This window comes from Enoplosus armatus, chromosome 16 (assembly GCF_043641665.1).
Source record: "Enoplosus armatus isolate fEnoArm2 chromosome 16, fEnoArm2.hap1, whole genome shotgun sequence".
NCBI classification, from domain to species: domain Eukaryota; kingdom Metazoa; phylum Chordata; class Actinopteri; order Centrarchiformes; family Enoplosidae; genus Enoplosus; species Enoplosus armatus.
The window spans coordinates 9901027-9919357 of record NC_092195.1 but is presented as its reverse complement, the minus strand read 5'-3'; the positions used below and the strand labels follow the sequence as shown (position 1 = coordinate 9919357).

Genomic DNA, 18331 nt, shown 5'->3' with positions numbered 1-18331 from the left:
GTATGTTAGTATGAGGAAACATTAATAGGGCGTGATACGCTAATGTAAACGGTACACCGTATGCCAGGCAAAGGGTATTCATGAGTGGCTTGGCTGAATTAACCTTTACGTGTATTTATCAACGAAGTTACTATGTCAGAGATCGTATTCTATGTAAACTCAAAATGCTAAATGCAAATATGTCTCCAAATATATTATGTATTTCATTTGTACTTGCCGATGTTGTTGTTGTACCTTAAAGTGTCCACCATAACGCTTTTATTATGAAAGGCCTTACCGGAAGCTGCGCTGTGTTTGCGGCTGCTTTGACACAGGTCAGAAGCCCAACGTGGAGGAGAGGATGTGGGTATGCTGACATCTGCAAGCCAGAGGTTTAACTGGAAGACGACCGTAGACAGGCTGACGAACAACGGCCTTAGCAACCTCGAAGCAACTCCGAGACATGTAACTTGTTGGGAAGGTAAACTCTTAACAAGCTAACCTCGTACTTTTTTTGTTGTTGTGAGAAATGTGCTTGTGTAGCTGCCATGTACGTCATGTTCAAAGTACTGTTTGCTTGTTAACGTTGTCGGTAACTTAATATGCATTCCTGACTTCCTTGCTTGTTTACCAGAAAAGTCACACAGTTTAGTTGGTTGGTCGGCGCGGTGGTTTGACAACGAAGCTTCACATTAACAACAGGTGACAATTTAGCTGCTAATGGTGGTTTGACGTAGATGTGTCTCTTTGGAAAGTTGAGATTTGGCATTATTCTTCTGAGTCACTGCTGCGTCTATCTGCATGTTTAATGCGACGCTCATTGTCAGAAGACAAACTGTAATGCCAACATCAACTTGACACACGAGCAGACCTGTTGCTGAACTGTGTGCTTTGAAAAGCCTAACGTGTCTTTCTGCCTAACACCTGTGAAACCTCTGTCCTCCTAAACCTGGCAAAACAACCGGAACGATCATTCCCTAAAGATAAAAGTTAGATCAATGACTAGATAAGCCGTAGAGAGCCATAGGCTGACTTTTCATTCAGTATAGAAAGGGGGGGGGGGGGTATTGACTTTTACTTTTGCTTTCATGTGCAGTATTTTCTGCCATCCAGTCAGCTCAAGTGAAGCGAGAGAAGGGAAGCAGCATTTGTCAAAGCTCTCTGTTTTATAGCACAGTTCAAGTCTGTTTGGGTTTATTTGGATGTGTGTCAGAGACATTGTGATGAAAAAGAAAAAAAAATCACTATCCAGCTTTTAAATGAAGCCTGTCATCCGTCATAACAGCCTGACTCCTTTTTAAAACAGTTGCTGTCAGTATTGTGTACACAGAATGTAATCAGCAAAGAGATGTTTGTGTTGTGGAGGAGAGTCACTGATCCTGTGCTTTTGCTTTGTCGACTCCTGTTTGTATAGCCTGTTCCACTGGTGCTTGTTGGAGATTACACACGTTGCAGCTATTTGTCCATCTCTCTTGATGGGGTCTTTCTCATGATGTGCCACATAGTTAACCTCAGTGCTGACATCTGAGAATCAAGTGGCTCCAACATCAAGCTTAGTCTGTTTCTTCTGTATGATTGCAACATTAATTATTGACCCATCTTTTTTTTTTTTTATTGCACTCTCATTTTAAAGTCCTGTTAGCGTGACGGGGGTGAAACATGCACCACAGATTGCAGCTTGGGAAGCAAATGCAAATCTTATCCCTTTTTTTTTGTTTCATTCCCTCTTAGCCATAAAGTGGGGCAGGATTTAAGCCGCATCTCAGGCCTCCGTCCCCTCCTGCTCGTTGCAAACAGCTCCGCAGTAAGGCTATCAGATTCAGAGAGAGTGGAAGGTGTGATGGACAGCTAATAAAAGGGGGTTTTGTCTGTAGGCGTCTCCATTTTGTAACCTCAGGACTCCCGAGTCCTCTGGCCAGGGCCCAGACTGGAGTGAAAGGGCTGTGCTGCTGCCTTGAAGGACTCACAGTGGAAACTGAGTTTCCTCTGACTCTGTACCATCGATATATAGACTCTCACTCGGCACTCTGCGCACACACGCGTTTTATTTGGGTTTTCTCTGAATTTACATAAAGTCAAACTGTTCCCAGAATTAACCATTTTTTGCAGAACTAGGAAATAATCATCATTGTGCTCTGGTGTGACGAAGCAGAAGCACTGTCTGTCTGTGTGTGTGTGTGTGTGTGTGTGTGTGTGTGTGTGTGTGTGTGTGTGTGTGCATCAGTTTTGCTGCTAATCCTGTCTGGCACTGGCTGGCACTACTGTAAATGGCACCCTGCTCTAATATTAATGCAACACAATTATGTGATTACATTCAATTCAGTGTCAACATAGCTAAGTGGTCTGTTTTTACCACAGCCCTCTTTCAAATCCTGGCATGCTAAGCTGATCTGTCAGGCACGGATGTCTAAGTTGCTGTCTTTGCGTATCTACAAACCCGAGCTAATCCTATTTTTGAATCAGGAAAAAAGGGATCTATCCTTGTGCAAATATTCCACCCAGGTTTTTGGGCAACTACTATCTTTTTTTGGCTCAGTAGAAGGGAATGGAAATCTTCAAATGAGGAACCCTCCAAACTGCCTGATTCTTAATCTCATTGTAAACAGAAGGCTAGCTTAGACCTGATGTTGATTCCTGTCACTCGTTCTTTTTTTTTTGTATTGTTGTTTGTAGTATGTGTAATCTTTGATGTAGCCTAAATATCTTGTACAAGAGCTTAACATGCTGTATCACAGTGTGTACTTGCTTTAGCACAAAACTTATTGCTGCATTATGGCACTACAGGTTAGAAACATTGCAAAAGCTTGACTGAAAATGTGATTCATCAAGTCAAAGATTCCAGAAGATATTTTAGCTGTAGCTAAAAGTAATACGTTTGGAAGGGGAAAAAAAACATCTGATATGATCTTGTATACGAGTGAATTGACTGATCGGAAACCTGACATGACATGCCAAAGCTGTAAACATGTGCAGTATCACAGCAGCACAGTTTGGATAAAACTCAGTGCGAAGCAGTGTGACTAAACCTGCATCCGTTGTTATGAAGTTCATCAGGTTAACACATCTCTCATCAGAGTGCATCACAGACTCAATTTATTCAGCACATTACTGTACTGTAAGCCATAATTTAGCCTCTTCCATCTTTGCAATTTGTATTTAATGAGTATCTTAATGCAGCCCTGAGCATGCAATTATATTTATGATGTCAGTGTTGATTACTACGGGTCTGGTCTATTGGAGCTTTGTCCTCGGGGTGCTGGTGAATTTAGAGGCAAATACTTGTCTTTTTTTGGGTGCAAGTGTTTTGGTGAATAACTTCACTTAATTGTGAATGGGTTTGTTACTTGATTAAATCTCTTCTATTCTAAGAGTTCAACCTTGTAAATCTCCTCCTGTCAGTGGTAGGTACTTGGTGCCATGGTTGGATTTTTCCCACAATATCCTACACTTCTGGTATGTTACATACAAGACTCTTCAAGATCATGTTTTTTTTTTACTTCATCCTGTGTCTCTTTCTGTTCTTCTGTTCTCCAGAGGCTTGTGTCCTGTAGGGCACCCCGAAGCTCAGCCAGTCACGGTGCCTCCTTGGGGCTTTCTATCATGAGGGGGCGTTGCTCACGAAAACTGGGCGTGCTGGCCAAGGCTGGCTTCCTGCTGTGGGTGCTGTGGCTGGGCTACCTCTTGTTAGCACGCTCGTCTTTCCCCCCCTCTTCCTCTGCAGAGGAGGAAGACGAGGACCACAATCTCCTGGCGAGACAGCTCTCCATAGAGGAGAGCGGGGCTGATGGGCAGCTGGCTAGGCCCCTCTACGTTAAGTCACCACCAGACAACAATGCACAGGGGGAGTGGGGTCGGGCCACACACCTCAACCTCAGCCCTGAAGAAAAGAAGCAGGAGCAGGACAGTGTGGAGCGCTACGCCATCAATATCTATGTCAGTGATAAGATTTCCCTCCATCGGCACATCCAGGACCACAGAATGAATGAGTGAGTAGAATAAAGAGGCATCCTGAACGGGAATGAGCCAGTAGAAAGCGACTAATGGACTGTGACAGCTTAAGTTGACAAAAGTTGTTTTCCAGGAAATCACTTTTTTTATTGCATGCCATTTTCTTTGACGTTCCAGCTAAAACATGTATGTATCTCCGGCCTTGAATGCTGCACAGAGCTGATAGCTGTGCTACAACTGTGTCAGGGATAAATTACTCAATAGAGATTAAGTTGAGCTCTTTACTGGAATCAGTTTTCCACTGACAGTTTGAAACAAGGATGAAGGCTCTCATGATGCATTGCAGGGCTTATTGAAGCTGGTGTAAGCAGCTCTCTGCGTGAATGGATTTATTCCATCCAGAGTTGTTGTCCACAGCTATTCTCAGCTCAGCAGCCCCTGTGATGAAACACAGAGCATGATGTCTTTTAATGGTAGTTTCTCCTTCCGCCTTTGGCTTATCCCTTACTGGCTCCCATCCCAATGAAACCCAGATGTGGTATCCATCAGTGTGGTGAGAACCATCATTTGTGTTTGTTTTATATGCCCTTGAGTACCCCAATGAAGCGTAAATTCTCTTTAGCAGTAGATTCATGATTACATCCAAGGGTACAGTTTCTAAATTGAAATTACAGACACAGAAAAATTAATCTCAGGTTGCCCTGGTGAAACTGGAATAAACCGTTTTACCAGTGAGATGCCTGCTAAGGTAGACTGATAAGATGCTTTTGCTTTGATCGCCGGGAAGGTTGAAAGTCAAACCCTGAGCTTACGCAAGGATAACGTTCAAACAAGAGATCATGATCAGTCCTCCGGCATAATAGCATTCCATGGCAGCATTTTTTGGAGATTTTAAAACAGAGTCACTGCACTCTACAGGCTGTCACTTTTACGACTTTTACTTTTTAGTGCATGATGAATTGTTACGCCGGTAGAGTGACATTCCTGACAAGTGCACTATTTTTTTTCCTTTGCCTGCCTTCCGGTGTTTTGAAGACTGGTTGTGCACCTGACGGGGCTCGAATTGGCAGTAAGGAATGAGTTAGCAGGGCTGGAGTGGTGTGCAGGTTTGGTGTCTCATGTGCTTCGCCGTCCGCCTGCCCGTGCCATGACGGAGGTGCATGACACGAGACACAGTGGTGCTCTGTGCTATTTTTGCATGAACAGATTCTATTCATAAGCTTACAGACTTGTTTAGTGGATGGTATGTCAGCTAGTTTCACTTTGATAGCATGAGAAATTAATGTTTTTGTAACTATACACATGTAGCTGAGGTGTGAATGACGGTCACCCAGCATAGAACTGCCAGTCAGTCATTCATTATTGGGTTATTGTACGTGAAGTGAGATTTGTGGATTGCATCCTTCACATACATCAGTTAACAGATGGTGAATGCCCCCTCTTCTTGTCAAATTGTCCCAAGTGTGCTACCGTTTGTGTTTGTGTAAGCAAGTATGTCACGTTCTCTCAAGCTAATTTATTTAAGGTGGTGTGTATACGCTTGTTGCAGTTCTGCACCTGCTCCATATAGTTGCATCAGTTTCCTCCTGGGAGCAGGTTTTGTGGCAGATTCATTTTGGGCTGCTCTCTCTATGATGAAACTGTTGCAGCACTGTGAAGCTTCCAGTGCTTTTGATGGAAGGGAAAACAACTTACATGATTGAATGTGACTAATGCTAGAGCATAACATATTTGTTCTAATCCCAACCCACTTCCAATAGTTGTTGGTGTCATAGTCATAGTTGTGGGTTTAGCCCCTGGCTACAAACTTACCGGAAGTAATTCAGCCTGTTGTACGCCACTGATTCATAAAAACAGAGCTCACAGAAATATCTGTTTTTTTTCTCTCCTTCCATGCCTCCTTTTGTTCTTATTTTCTCAATTTTCCATTTTTTCCACTTTGATTCTCATCCAGTGTTGCCCCTGTCCCCTCTCTCTGTTCTGCTCTCTTCTTCTCTGTTTGTTCAAGTTTCTGTGGTCTCTCCAAGAGCACTGCTGTGGTATGTTGCTCACTGGTGTGATACCCTCCTCCCCACCCCCATCCATATTTCTGCAGCTCTTTACTGTTTTAATGACTGCCATCTGGATTAAGACCAGACACCTCCCCCTGCCACAATAGCTGCTGAAGCCATATGAAAAAATAATTTCTTGCCTTTATGAGTTAGGATGCTGTCGTTTGTTTTATAAATATGTACTGTACATGTGTACTGTTGCTTATGTCAACTGTGTATGTCTCTTACCCCACCCCATCCACCCACCCACACACACAAACATGCCTCAGATGCCGAAGTAAGAAGTTTGACTACCGGCATTTACCTACCACCTCCGTGATCATAGCCTTCTACAACGAGGCCTGGTCCACCCTGCTGAGGACTATTCACAGCGTCCTGGAGACCACGCCTGCCATCCTGTTGAAAGAGATCATCCTCATTGATGACTACAGTGACCGAGGTCTGACCCTCTACACTGATAAATAAACCAATGCATTATTATTATTTTTTTGGCTGTAAAAATAAAACTGACAGGAAAAAGTCTTTCAAGCTCAGAAACAAAGAGGACTGGCCTAGTTTAGCAAAGCGGACAAACCAGACCTCAGTTGTGCTTTGATTTCTTCACATTGTCGGCGTAGAAGAGAACGAGTTGAGCAGGATTCTGCTGTGTATATATAGAAAGAAATATGCTTTTTATGGAGCAGTCAATAGATAGTACCTCTGGATACATTCCATAAGCAATTAGAGAAAACGTCCTCAAACAAGTCAGGACACATTCCTTTAATGATGCTTCAAAGTGTACCAGAAGCTTTTCTAAAGGTTAAAGGTTGAAATGCAGGGATTTTGATACGACTGCTACAATCATTATTAGAAATGAGCAAATTCTTGGCAAAGTATTTGCAAATTATCTGTCTTATTCCCTGTCGTCCTCTGCTCCAGCCTCTTCTTGTCTCATTCTTGTGAATATGAGGTTTTGTTTTGATAGCAGACTCTTATTTCCAGCCTGTTTTTATATTTAACTGAAAGACAAGAAGGCAAAACAAGACATATTGCATGTCTTGAGTTGTGAATGTAGCCTCTACTTGACACAGGTCTTAACTTCAGTATGAAAGTTCATTCTTGATCTTGGGAACAGTATATGTGGCAAAATAGTCTCAACTCAAGGGTCCACTTAGAAATCAGAAATCAGAAACTGTTTATTGCCAAGTAACATACATTACAAGGAATTTGCTGTGGTCTGAAGGTGCTATTGTTTTGATAACAAATAAGTAGAATATAAAAGCTAAAATAAGAATAAAAATAAAAATAAGATAAGATAAATAACAACAGTGCAGTGACCAGAATAAAGTAAAGTGTCCAGGTAATGTGTCCAGTAGGGGGTGGGTGCGTTAATGTAACGCAGGTGGGACAGGGTTGATGTACGTTAATATAACGTATAAGTAGTGTTCGGGGGGGGGGGGGGGGGGGTCAATGTAAGTTCGTCACCTTTTTAGCTTTTTTGAGCTTTCAACGGCATCTCATGGTCTCTATCAGCGAATGGAATGCGGACCCATGACTGACACTACTTCGTCTCAGAAACTGGATATAGGAGTAGCTTGATGTCTGGCTGTCTTAATGGAATTAGTATTCGGTCCCAGCTAGTCTAGTCTGTGTGTATCGGAGACATTACACCATAATGATCACTTCAGTGTGCACTGAGCTGCCATGACATAATTTCCTCTCCTCTGACCACCCTGACCAGATGGAATGCTAGACATGCCACTCCCCAACCAGAACGGTTACTTCAGACAGACAGCCACTGGAGGAGTGACAGCTTTCTCTCATGTTTCCAACTTGGTTGAACAGGATCTAACATACCAAGCCTTGTATTGACCTCAGTGGTCGTTAGGCCATAAAAGGTGTGTTGCTGCCACTCGGTTTAATGTTTTAATGTACTGTACTCACAAGAATTATCACTCAACTCTGCAGCCTTTGACCCCATTTTAGCAAATTGCTTTGGTTTTGCAGCCGACAAATTAACCTTTGTCTGAGTCTGAGTCATACTCATCAACCCCGGGTAGACAGCCATTTTAAGCTAAAAAGAAATCTGACACTGTATGCTACCTACCTGCTACCAAATGGCAGACCGATAAAGTGGGGGACTAGTTTGTGAACATTCATTCAAGCCTGATATGTTGGTAGTAGTTTGGCAGTAGCTGTGTATCTCTCAGCAAGGCAGCTTTAAAGAAAGAGAAGTTACACATAGGACGAGGAAATAACATAACTTTAATGTTACAAATGATGATTATGTGTGTGTTTGTGTGTTATGAAAAACAGGCTACCTGAAATCCCAACTAGCAGACTACATCAGTAAGCTGGAACGTGTGCGGCTCATCCGCACCAACAAAAGGGAGGGTCTGGTCCGGGCACGTCTCATTGGTGCCACCTACGCTACGGGTGACGTACTGACCTTCCTTGATTGCCACTGTGAGTGCGTCCCTGGCTGGATTGAGCCTCTGCTGGAAAGGTGGGTTGTCTTGTATTTGTACGAACTCAACCTGAATACAAATCAAAACTGAAAGCAGCACCAAATACTAAACCAGAGTTTCATATTTTTCTATTATATTTTTATTTTTTTCCCCTCTCCCTGTTTTCTGCCTGTTATTGGCCATGCTGTGTGTTCAGGATTGGCGAGAACGCCAGCACCATTGTGTGCCCTGTGATCGACACCATCGACTGGAACACCTTTGAGTTTTACATGCAGACGGACGAGCCAATGATCGGAGGTTTTGACTGGAGACTCACCTTTCAGTGGCACTCAGTCCCCGAAGTGGAACGCAAGAGGCGCAAGTCTCACATTGACCCCATCAGGTGACAGTATGATACTTCACAAGGTCTCCTCTCATGGGAGATCATTTTATCAGATTGGCACATACGAGTGTAGAGCTCTGCTCCCAAAAATGTAATACACCTTTCGATGCTAATTTGTCACTGTGAGTGTTGTATTGCTTTATTACTTCCTTACTGCATTTCCACTTCTATTATACCCTAAGAATGTTTGATCGATCTTTTAAACACTGGGATCAATAAATCAACTCAATCAGATTAAAGTTAGTTAAATTTAACAAGCCCATACTGAAAACATGTGTTGTATCCTATCAATCCTTATTTTAGTCATACCCATTTTGCTGTTGGACATGACGTAAAATGTCAGAGAAACAGGAGTGAAATCCACATTGAACATTTTTATGGACATTTAGTTCACCATGCCTCAAGCTGAAGCTGCTACTTTGAAAGAGCAACTTCACACGAAATCTTATGAAGAGGAAAGGCACTGCTTTACTGACCTCTGTGGTTTGAAAGGTTAAAGACTAGATGTGGTCTGTGATGCATGATTTTGCAATTTTGCATTGTGAAGTCTTGCCCCGTGCACACTTTGTATGGGCAGAGCATGTAGCAACCACTACACAGCACCACAAGCATGATTATTTACTTTGGTATAGTTAGTCTTTAAATGCTTATTTTAATAAGGTGGTTCACATCTTCCAAATGTGCCATGTTACACAGTTGAATAACTAAATTTGTGTTGGATTAAAAAAAGAGCGAAATTATTTCTGTGGAAGGGTGTGGGTATGTGGGATTATAAAGTTTTTCCACTGTTTCACCCAGGTCTCCGACAATGGCGGGTGGATTATTTGCTGTGAGCAAGGCCTACTTTGAGTACCTGGGCACATATGACATGGGCATGGAGGTGTGGGGAGGAGAAAACCTGGAGCTCTCTTTCAGGGTGAGTTCAGTTCTCCTTCAGTGAGGACCACAGAGCAGAGTTTACCATTGCGATGCCACTTAGCAATATGAGACGGCTTTTAGAAATGTTGGGAGAGACTGACTCATCCAAGTGGCTTTGTAACCAAAATCTCTTACTCAAAGGCCGCTTGTGTTTTTTACTTTGATAAAGAGTAGACAGAAACATCAATGAATACGGTTTATTGGCTTTTCATTACCAAAGTGAGTCTTTTTTTTCCCCTTGATTCATCCATCTAACAGTCAACAGTCTGTGGGTAGTTGATGCGAGAGAGACACATGTCAGTGTCAGATCGCTGTCAGCCATGACATCTGAAACTGCACCCTGATATTGGCTGATGCCTTGTTGTGACGTTGGTGTCGCTTTTCAGTTGTTTACGTCAATCAAATTGGCACAGATTTGAGGCTACATGTGAGTTTGTAGCAGGAGCAAAAGTAGGCAATGTAAATTGTGTGTGCATGATTTATGGTGTGTATGTGGTTTTAGTGTGAAGACGAATGAGCTGATGCGTTATGCATGTGGAAATAAAAATGCCTCTCACTGGGACTTTTTGCCATACATAATTTATGTTTAGTGAATTGATTTTCATCTCTGTTTTTGGAGTGCCAAAAAAATAAGGTGCAGGGTGAAATGCCTGGTGAATTAAGATGGAAGGGACTGTCGTGTAGTGACTGTTTGGCTATGGATGTATGATAATGATTTCGCCTGGTGTAATTGGAACATAGCTCAGCCAAGTATTAAGAAAGGCCGTGTTAACAACCTTTCAGTCTTTAAGGGTGTTGTTTTTTAACCCTTTTTGTTTTTCCATGGTGGAAGATCAAGCAATTACACAATGCAAATTTCTACCATAACTCAAAGCTGTTTTCAAATGCAGTCTCATGACTCACAAGAAGCAGGGGTTGAATTTTCATGGTGAGATCAAAGGTAAAAAGCACACGGCTTTGTTCGTCATTCAGAGGATTTCTAGCTCAGCACCAGTCACCACAAACATTATCATTCTATTTGTATTAAGGTTTGTATCCTCCTTCAAGTAGACATTTAGACTTATATATGGTATGTGTGGACACAAATAGTATAATAGTGCATTTTAATATGTGCCTGAGGACTGTTCCCATCAAGCTAGACTAATTGCAAATGACCCTCACACATGCAACTCACAAATTACCTGCTAGTTTATTGGTAGGTAAATCAAGCTTGAATGACAGACAAAGTTCTAAATACCAGCAATAAACTCAAGTTCACCTGTTCTTGTGTCATATAATTTCAACACATGGTGTACAATAGACAATGAAGATTAACAACTCGTACAGTATATGCTGCTATCTTTAACAGTTCATTGTGGGTATATAAATATAAACGTATACTGTGTGCAAGGATTGTATTCCACAAAACATTAAAAATCAATATTAGGAGGTCAAATGAAACTGAAAAGATCTCGTATATAGTATGTTATGTGTTTGACCCCCCTCAGGTGTGGCAGTGTGGGGGCAGCCTGGAGATTCACCCCTGCTCTCATGTGGGCCATGTCTTCCCTAAAAAGGCCCCTTATGCACGGCCCAACTTCCTCCAGAATACCGTACGAGCTGCAGAGGTTTGGATGGACTCCTATAAACAACACTTCTACAACAGGAATCCACCAGCCAGAAAGGTAAGACAGTTTACAATGAAAGGAACCATGTTTTTAAACAGTATGAAGCAGGAATACAAGAAGCTGACCTTAGAATACTCCCTGAATCATATTCGGACAAACACACTCTCTCGGCACTGAGCCCTGCAGTGATGCCATGTTACACCTTGCAGCACCATGTTAATATGTTACAGAGCGGCTTACCTTTGATGTTAGCTGTTTCATATGATATGATTTACCTGTCAAGGTGTCAACATATGATGAAACACTGTCCGTCTGACTGGGTCAGGAGTATGTGTGAGAGGGCGTGCACAAGTGTGCATGTGGTACGTGTGCCGTGCCTCTCAGGTTCTGAGTATTGGGCACCATTAAAAATTCATGTATCTCAGTTTCACCTATCTGAAAAAAAGTACATTATTAATGTCAGGGATCTTTGATCAAACAATAAATTACCTGGTCAGGGGAAGATTGAACACAGCACTGCCAGACCAGATCACCAGCTGCTGTCATAATATGTTACAGACTGCAGAGCTACAGACAAAAATGTTGTTGAGGAATAGCACATAATTCTCTTTCATTAAGTGCATTCAGTTACTTGTATTGACCTGATACTTTTTCATTTTTTACGATGTTCAAACACATGGACGACCGTTTCACTGCCTTCCAGATTTATCATTATAATCAGGTTCACAGTTACCACACCTGCCTGTTTTTCCCGAGAACACCCAGCATTCATTTTTAATGGATGTTTGTATCCTGGATTTTGAGATGTATTATAGGCTGGTTTAACTGCAAGAGTTATCACAAAGGATTATTCGAGAAACTGCATTCCTCCATTGTTTATCTCAGCAATGTATTCAGATCTGGTTGGAGCAATACGTTTGTGACAGAAATAGTTGAGTCTATCTGCGTATCCCGGGGGTTACATTCCACCCTCAGGCAGTGCAAAAGGTATAAGGTGTGTGAATGTGCTGGACTTTGAGTTGCTTAAGGTGGAGTTCCCCACCTCAGCAAACACGTCTATCTATCACCTGCTAGTTCCTGGTGATCATTAGGTCAGAGTTGTCAAGCTTCATGAGGAGGATTCAGCCGTCATGTCCAGGATTTAAATATTTACTTTTATGGTGTGACTGTTTTTAGATGCATCACATACTAATTAATATAGGTGTGTCCTTAATACACTTTAGCAACCTCTACTGCCAGCGAAATATAACCTATAGTTTTGGAAAGATGACTTATTTATTGTGTGCTTACATTACAGGAGACCTATGGGGATGTCTCAGAGCGGTTGCTGCTGAGGGAGAGGCTGAAATGCAACAGTTTTGACTGGTATCTGAAGAATATCTACCCTGACCTACATGTACCTGAGGACAGGGAGGGCTGGCATGGGGCTGTGAGTGTCTGCCATCCATATCTGTATTCCACTATGTTACAATTGAAGTGCTGCAGCAGTGAGTTTTATTTACACTAATCTGAGATCACGTGCCAGTCAAATTGAAATGGCATTGTAGTTGTGTCTTGCTTCCTTAATTCTATCTATTTTGAGCCTGAAAGTGGGTGTCAGGCTGGGGCATGATATGATTGAAAGGGAGAAGGCTGGACAAACGGGACAAACAAAGGCTTTGAAACCCATTTGGACTGGGCTCAAGGCCACTATAAGCCAGACACTTGGTGGACCATTCCATTGTAAAATGCTGTGCACAAAATTCTTGGTTGGCTCAATGTTGGGTTTTAAAATGATAAGATTTCAGTCACCATGATATAACCATTGTGTCTGAAGAAAAAATAAAACCCCCTGAAGGATTTCTTCCAAACATCCACTAACTTGTCATGTTGCCACTTATTTTACCTCCACAGCTGTGAAGTCACATTTTACATGTAACAAGGGCATTGTCCAAAAATCTGAAAAGGTATTATTATTTAAAATGTGTATTCACGCCTACAGTACAAATAATGACGTAGCCTGAAAATATGGCATTTTCTCAGCAGTGTACTGGCAGAAAGAAAAAAAATGGGTAAAGTATTTCATATTGATTGCTTAATAGGTGTGTGTTGATGTGGAAAATAAGCAAACAGCAGGCAAAAGTCTGTTTCTGTTTCAAAGTGATATTTTGTCATTTAATCAGAGGACTGAATCTACCGGCTTTGCTGCTGCTGTTTTATATGTGACTTTACAGTCTGACCTGCCTGTAGAGAAGAAAACCAGCAAGAAAGAAACTCCTCACAGGAATCAATAAAGTACAGCATTTACATTTTTATTGACATGTGTCCTTCTCCCCCTGCCAGGTGCGTAGCTCAGGGATACACTCGGAGTGTCTGGACTACAACGCTCCAGAGCACAGTCCCACAGGTGCCCACATTTCTCTGTTCGGCTGCCACGGCCAGGGAGGCAACCAGGTACATTAAGTATTTCACACTTCTGTTCTCCATCTCTCTCGTGCACGTATTCTCTCTTGTCACAATCTCACAACCTCTCTTGGCCCAGTGGGAGATGTATCTTAAAATGTCAACGCTTTCTGCTAACCCCTAAAACGAGCTGCCGCAGTTGATTCACACCAGCAAATTGCTCTCTGCTGGGGTGTCCAGTGTGATATGAATGTAATGAAGGGGAAAACTAAGTTTGGTATTGTATCCACATATACCCAAAAATATCAATGCAATTGAATCACTGGTACTTTTAAACTGAATGCCTGCCAACTCCAGTGATGGATGGTTTAGCAAGCAGCAGATTATTTGTCTGTGAGGATGTATATTTAATGTTGGAGTCAGACAATAGGCAGAGCTTCTGTGAATCTCCAACCTGCTTGATATCTCTGATTACCCCACTGATGCACCGCATCAGGTGTCCCCAGTCACAAAAAGCACCATGTGTGACTGAAAATCAATGTTTGAATGGCTCCCCGCTGAAACAAAAACCTGAGGGCCCTCTGCTACCTCCCTCCTGCCACCCCCACCCTCTCCCTGGCCCGCATAAGAACCACGTTCCATTTAAAAGATACATGAGCCTCGCAGGCGGAATGAATGGCACAGCCTGGGTAAATAAGTTTGAAGCCAGACACAGGGGCCCGGAGAGAGTCTTTTTTTCAATGACCATTACGGGCCCTGATGCACCTGAAAGATGTATGAGATGTGAAGAGAAGGATGAGGAAGTATGAAGATTGATTACCTGACCCTACGTTTAACGGGTAGCCTGGGGAGTGTTGCATCTTTTGTTCCGATGGGCCTGCATGTTGAAATGACACCAGAGGGGGGGGGAGTTGGGTTTGTGTTCACGTCTGGTTGATAGAGAGGGAGAAGGCCCCATCTCTACTGATGAGATCCCTCGACACACACGCAGACATGGTAGCTTAGCTTAGGACTTGATCCCACTGCAGAGTAAGAGGAAAACATCCTGTAATCCTAGTTGAAAAAAACATGCCAAACTGCACTATTGTGCTTGTTGAAAGGCTTCTTAATAAAGAAGAGAGATTACAGTAGGAAGAGAGATGTACCAAAACAATTGGAAAGGAGGCAGAGCAGCGTTTTAATCTCTGTGACAACTTTCCATTTGGAAAAAGTCATTTTTGAAACATATATTCATTCTGTGTATATAACCACAAAACCATGTTTCTCTTCTGCTCCAGTATTTTGAATACACGTCTCAAAAGGAGATCCGTTTCAACTCTGTGACAGAGCTGTGTGCTGAAGTACTCGAGGGACAGACCTCCATCGGGATGAGGCACTGCCCCAGTGATAGGGAACTCAAACCCCCCAGCATCGTCTGGGAGTTCAGAAAGGTAGGGGTACTCACACATACACACTCTTAAGTACATCCCAAATACCCATTATTCCACAGGACTAAATTTCACACACACTCTTATTGAAACGTTCTGCTTAAATCCTTTCAGGACGGGACCATCTACCACCCTCACTCAGACATGTGTGCGACAGCCTACCGCACACCAGAGGGCCGCACAGATGCCCAGATGAGGCGTTGTAACCCAGGAGACAAAAACCAGCAGTGGAAGTTTGAGTGGTAGGAGGAGGAAGAGAGAAAGTAGCAGGGAACCTCAAGTGACCTTGTTTTACCATAGTGCAATTACTACAGTGGATGTTGTCTTAGCTGCTCCCAATTCTCTCTCTCTCTCTCCAAGTCTGCCCTCCATTTGAATGGGAATGGCGAGCAAATAAAGGAGGCTGAAAAAGTCACTTGATTCACCCAATTCAGCGCTTTTATACCCATATGAATGGCTGCATAAGTGCAGATTGGGGCGGACTGAATGAGAACTGCAAGGCAAGGTTTATTTGGTCTTTTTAAGGAGACCAGCTGGACTGAAGACTTTGACTTTGGCGTTGCTTTCATCCAAGTGCCTCTGCAAACCAAAACGGAGTCCAGCGCACATCTGAAGTGTCATTATTGTCACGTGTTCTTTCGTCTTTTTGTCTAATGTAACACAGTGAAAGCTGTGAAACTGATTTGACTGTCCAGCACATGAAGAAGTGCCTTTCAAAGCGGTTGAAGACAAAGTATTTCCTAGAAAGCTAGATGCAAAATCATGCTGCACTACAAAATGTTGACCTTGATGTGCAATTAATATTAATTATTATTTGTAATTGTTTGTTTTAGTTGTCAAAAAAATAACCAATTTAAAGATGGGGCTGCTCAAAGAAGACGTGCCAGGAATGGAAGGTCAGCAGCATGTTGCCCCGAACCAGCTACTTCCTGACATGCTCCATCATGTGAGAGGAAAACAGGGAGAGAGCGCTGCGGTCACACTAGACTGCTTCTCAATTCTATCTCTTGTCTGTGGAACCAGTTTCATGGTAGAATACTGCCTGAACAAGACTTGAAGCGTTCATTAAGCATTTGTACTAAGTGCAATTTGCCCCAGAGGGCTTAGTGAGTTGACAGGAATGTTGTAATCTATTCTTCCCTGTTGTTTAACATCAAAACTCATCTGTCACCGTGCCTTTAGAAAGGATGTCATCTTATAAGAACTCGTTTGTGCCGAAATGAAACGTGCCAGTGGATGTGAAATGTATTTAGAACATTTAAAATGCTAAAAAAAAATCTAAATCTGGCTTGATGCACTTTCAATTTTATTTAGACACAAAAAGCCTTATTAAAGGTAGCGCCTGTTTAATTTAATCCTTCAACTTGGCTGTGCCAGACTGTTTTGTTAAGACTCCTGTGTGTAAACTGTACTTGAAATGGCATCAAAAACACTCCTGTTTTGTTTTTTTTCCACTGAAGACTGAAGGTGTTTCTGCTGGGATCTAAGGAACAAGAGATGCAGTGCGCCTGTAACTGGTGGAAATGTTTGTTGAATAGCAGCTGTATTTGCCGAAGACTGCTTATCTCAGAGCAGTGTTTGGTGACTGTGGTCCTTTTGAAGTCATGAATAATAGATATTCATAGCAGTCAATGGATACAGTAGGTATACATGTTAGTGTTACCTTTGTAAATAATGTTTGGTTTAAGGGACCAGAGTGGGACAGTGCTATTGTAAAGCACCTCTAAAACTACTGATAATGCAAAAGGGATGATGATTACTTGATATGAAGGAGAGGGTGAGTGAAATGGGATGGGTGTTTCAAGGAAAGTTAAAGCTGTTGGGATGATTGAAAGAATAAAAAACTAACCACAGATGCACACTGTCATTTTCTCTGTTTCTATCTCAGCTCTGCACGCTGTAAAAACTGTCTGTAATGCCACAGCAAAAGCTTTTATCTTACTTTTGCTGTTTGTTATAAGCAGTGCCACAGGCAGCAAAAAAGAAAGCTACGCTGTGGTGGGTTCATTACTTGTGCCTTTTTATTGTGTGAAAGTTTGAATGACATGAAACAGAATTTACTGGCATTTTCTGACAAGCTACCACAGCATCTCACTGCTCACTCCATTCAGACAGGGATTACAGTATTCACAGTTATGTGGCACCACCTACTGGTAGGAAAACAAATAATACCGACTACTAATGGCAGGGCATAGTCTGCATGCTGGCTATGGGATCAAGGTCAGGAAAAGAATTTAAATGGGTGATGGTGGAAATCACTGAGACAAACTGTAAGATTTTTGGTTTTCCAACAAATCTCATGTTGTTCAGTGTTTTCCACATTGTCTTCTGAATGTTTATGGGCTCAGAGAATGATCAGTTTAAGTCACAATGTCCTTGATCCACATTTAATGTAGTAAATATTGATAAACAAGCAATTTTATCTTCCAGGAAGATGCAGACATTTGAAAGACTGCGGGGAAGAGTCTTGAAAGTGGAGGCTGTGACTGTTTGTTTTGAATTTGGTTCACGTGTGGATAGATCATATTTCACTAGTTCATCTTTTCAGGGAATCTATCATCCTCCTCTGAGGGGTTTGAGAAATGTGAGCAGAGGTCATTTTACCACCTGATGGTTGAGGTGGGATCAACGGAGGAAGACAGGAAAACAGGCACTTTATTCAGAGTGGGAGGCTCAAGTAATGAGGCAGAGAAAGGAGCACACCAAAGCAAAACAGGAAGCACATAAAAGTATTTATTCAGATGATCAATTGTTTTAGTTTGGCTGCAGACCAGCTGAATCACACTGTACAGATATGTATTAATGCTAGAAATAGTATTTGTGGTAATTGTCTGTGTCCTCTTGATGCTGCTGCAGCTGTCCTGATGTGACCTGCTGCGTAAAGTTCATCTTCTCCATCTCTTTCACTTGATTCCTCTTTCTCCAGCACTGGATTTTCTCTATCCCCCTTTCACACATGGAATCTATTAGATTGCTGGCTTCATCTCTCTGTTATGGGCTTTCAAACATACAGTAGGTCTCTTTGATAGAAATGTCTATAAGACCTAACAGCTTGGTCCCATTCGAGTGCCATCTTATTTATTTCCTTTTCAGGATAGATTTAGTGCTTTAGCAACTTTCAACCTCATTCCATTCCTCCACAGAGGCTGCCTCTGTGGCGTTCCACATCCTCTCTCCCTCATGTGACTGC

The 18331-nt window shown here is 42.3% G+C and overlaps 1 protein-coding gene across 1 annotated transcript; it reads left to right on the top strand.

Annotated features, from left to right (window-relative positions):
• Nucleotides 1-377: 377 nt before the first annotated feature.
• On the top strand, nucleotides 378-16988 carry poc1bl (POC1 centriolar protein homolog B (Chlamydomonas), like). Its single transcript, XM_070921233.1, has 11 exons — nucleotides 378-460; nucleotides 3514-3965; nucleotides 6248-6417; nucleotides 8274-8463; nucleotides 8622-8807; nucleotides 9606-9723; nucleotides 11213-11389; nucleotides 12630-12761; nucleotides 13655-13765; nucleotides 14992-15144; nucleotides 15256-16988. The coding sequence occupies exons 2-11, from the start codon at nucleotides 3580-3582 to the stop codon at nucleotides 15385-15387; spliced, it is 1755 nt and encodes a 584-aa protein (XP_070777334.1). The 5' UTR covers nucleotides 378-460; nucleotides 3514-3579; the 3' UTR covers nucleotides 15388-16988.
• Nucleotides 16989-18331: the final 1343 nt, after the last annotated feature.

Coding starts and splice junctions, on each gene's coding strand:
- poc1bl (XM_070921233.1), top strand. CDS start 3,580: ATGAGGGGGCGTTGCTCACGAAAACTGGGCGTGCTGGCCAAGGCTGGC. Junction 3,966..6,247: donor CAGGACCACAGAATGAATGA/GTGAGTAGAATA, acceptor AACATGCCTCAG/ATGCCGAAGTAAGAAGTTTG. Junction 15,145..15,255: donor TCGTCTGGGAGTTCAGAAAG/GTAGGGGTACTC, acceptor AAATCCTTTCAG/GACGGGACCATCTACCACCC.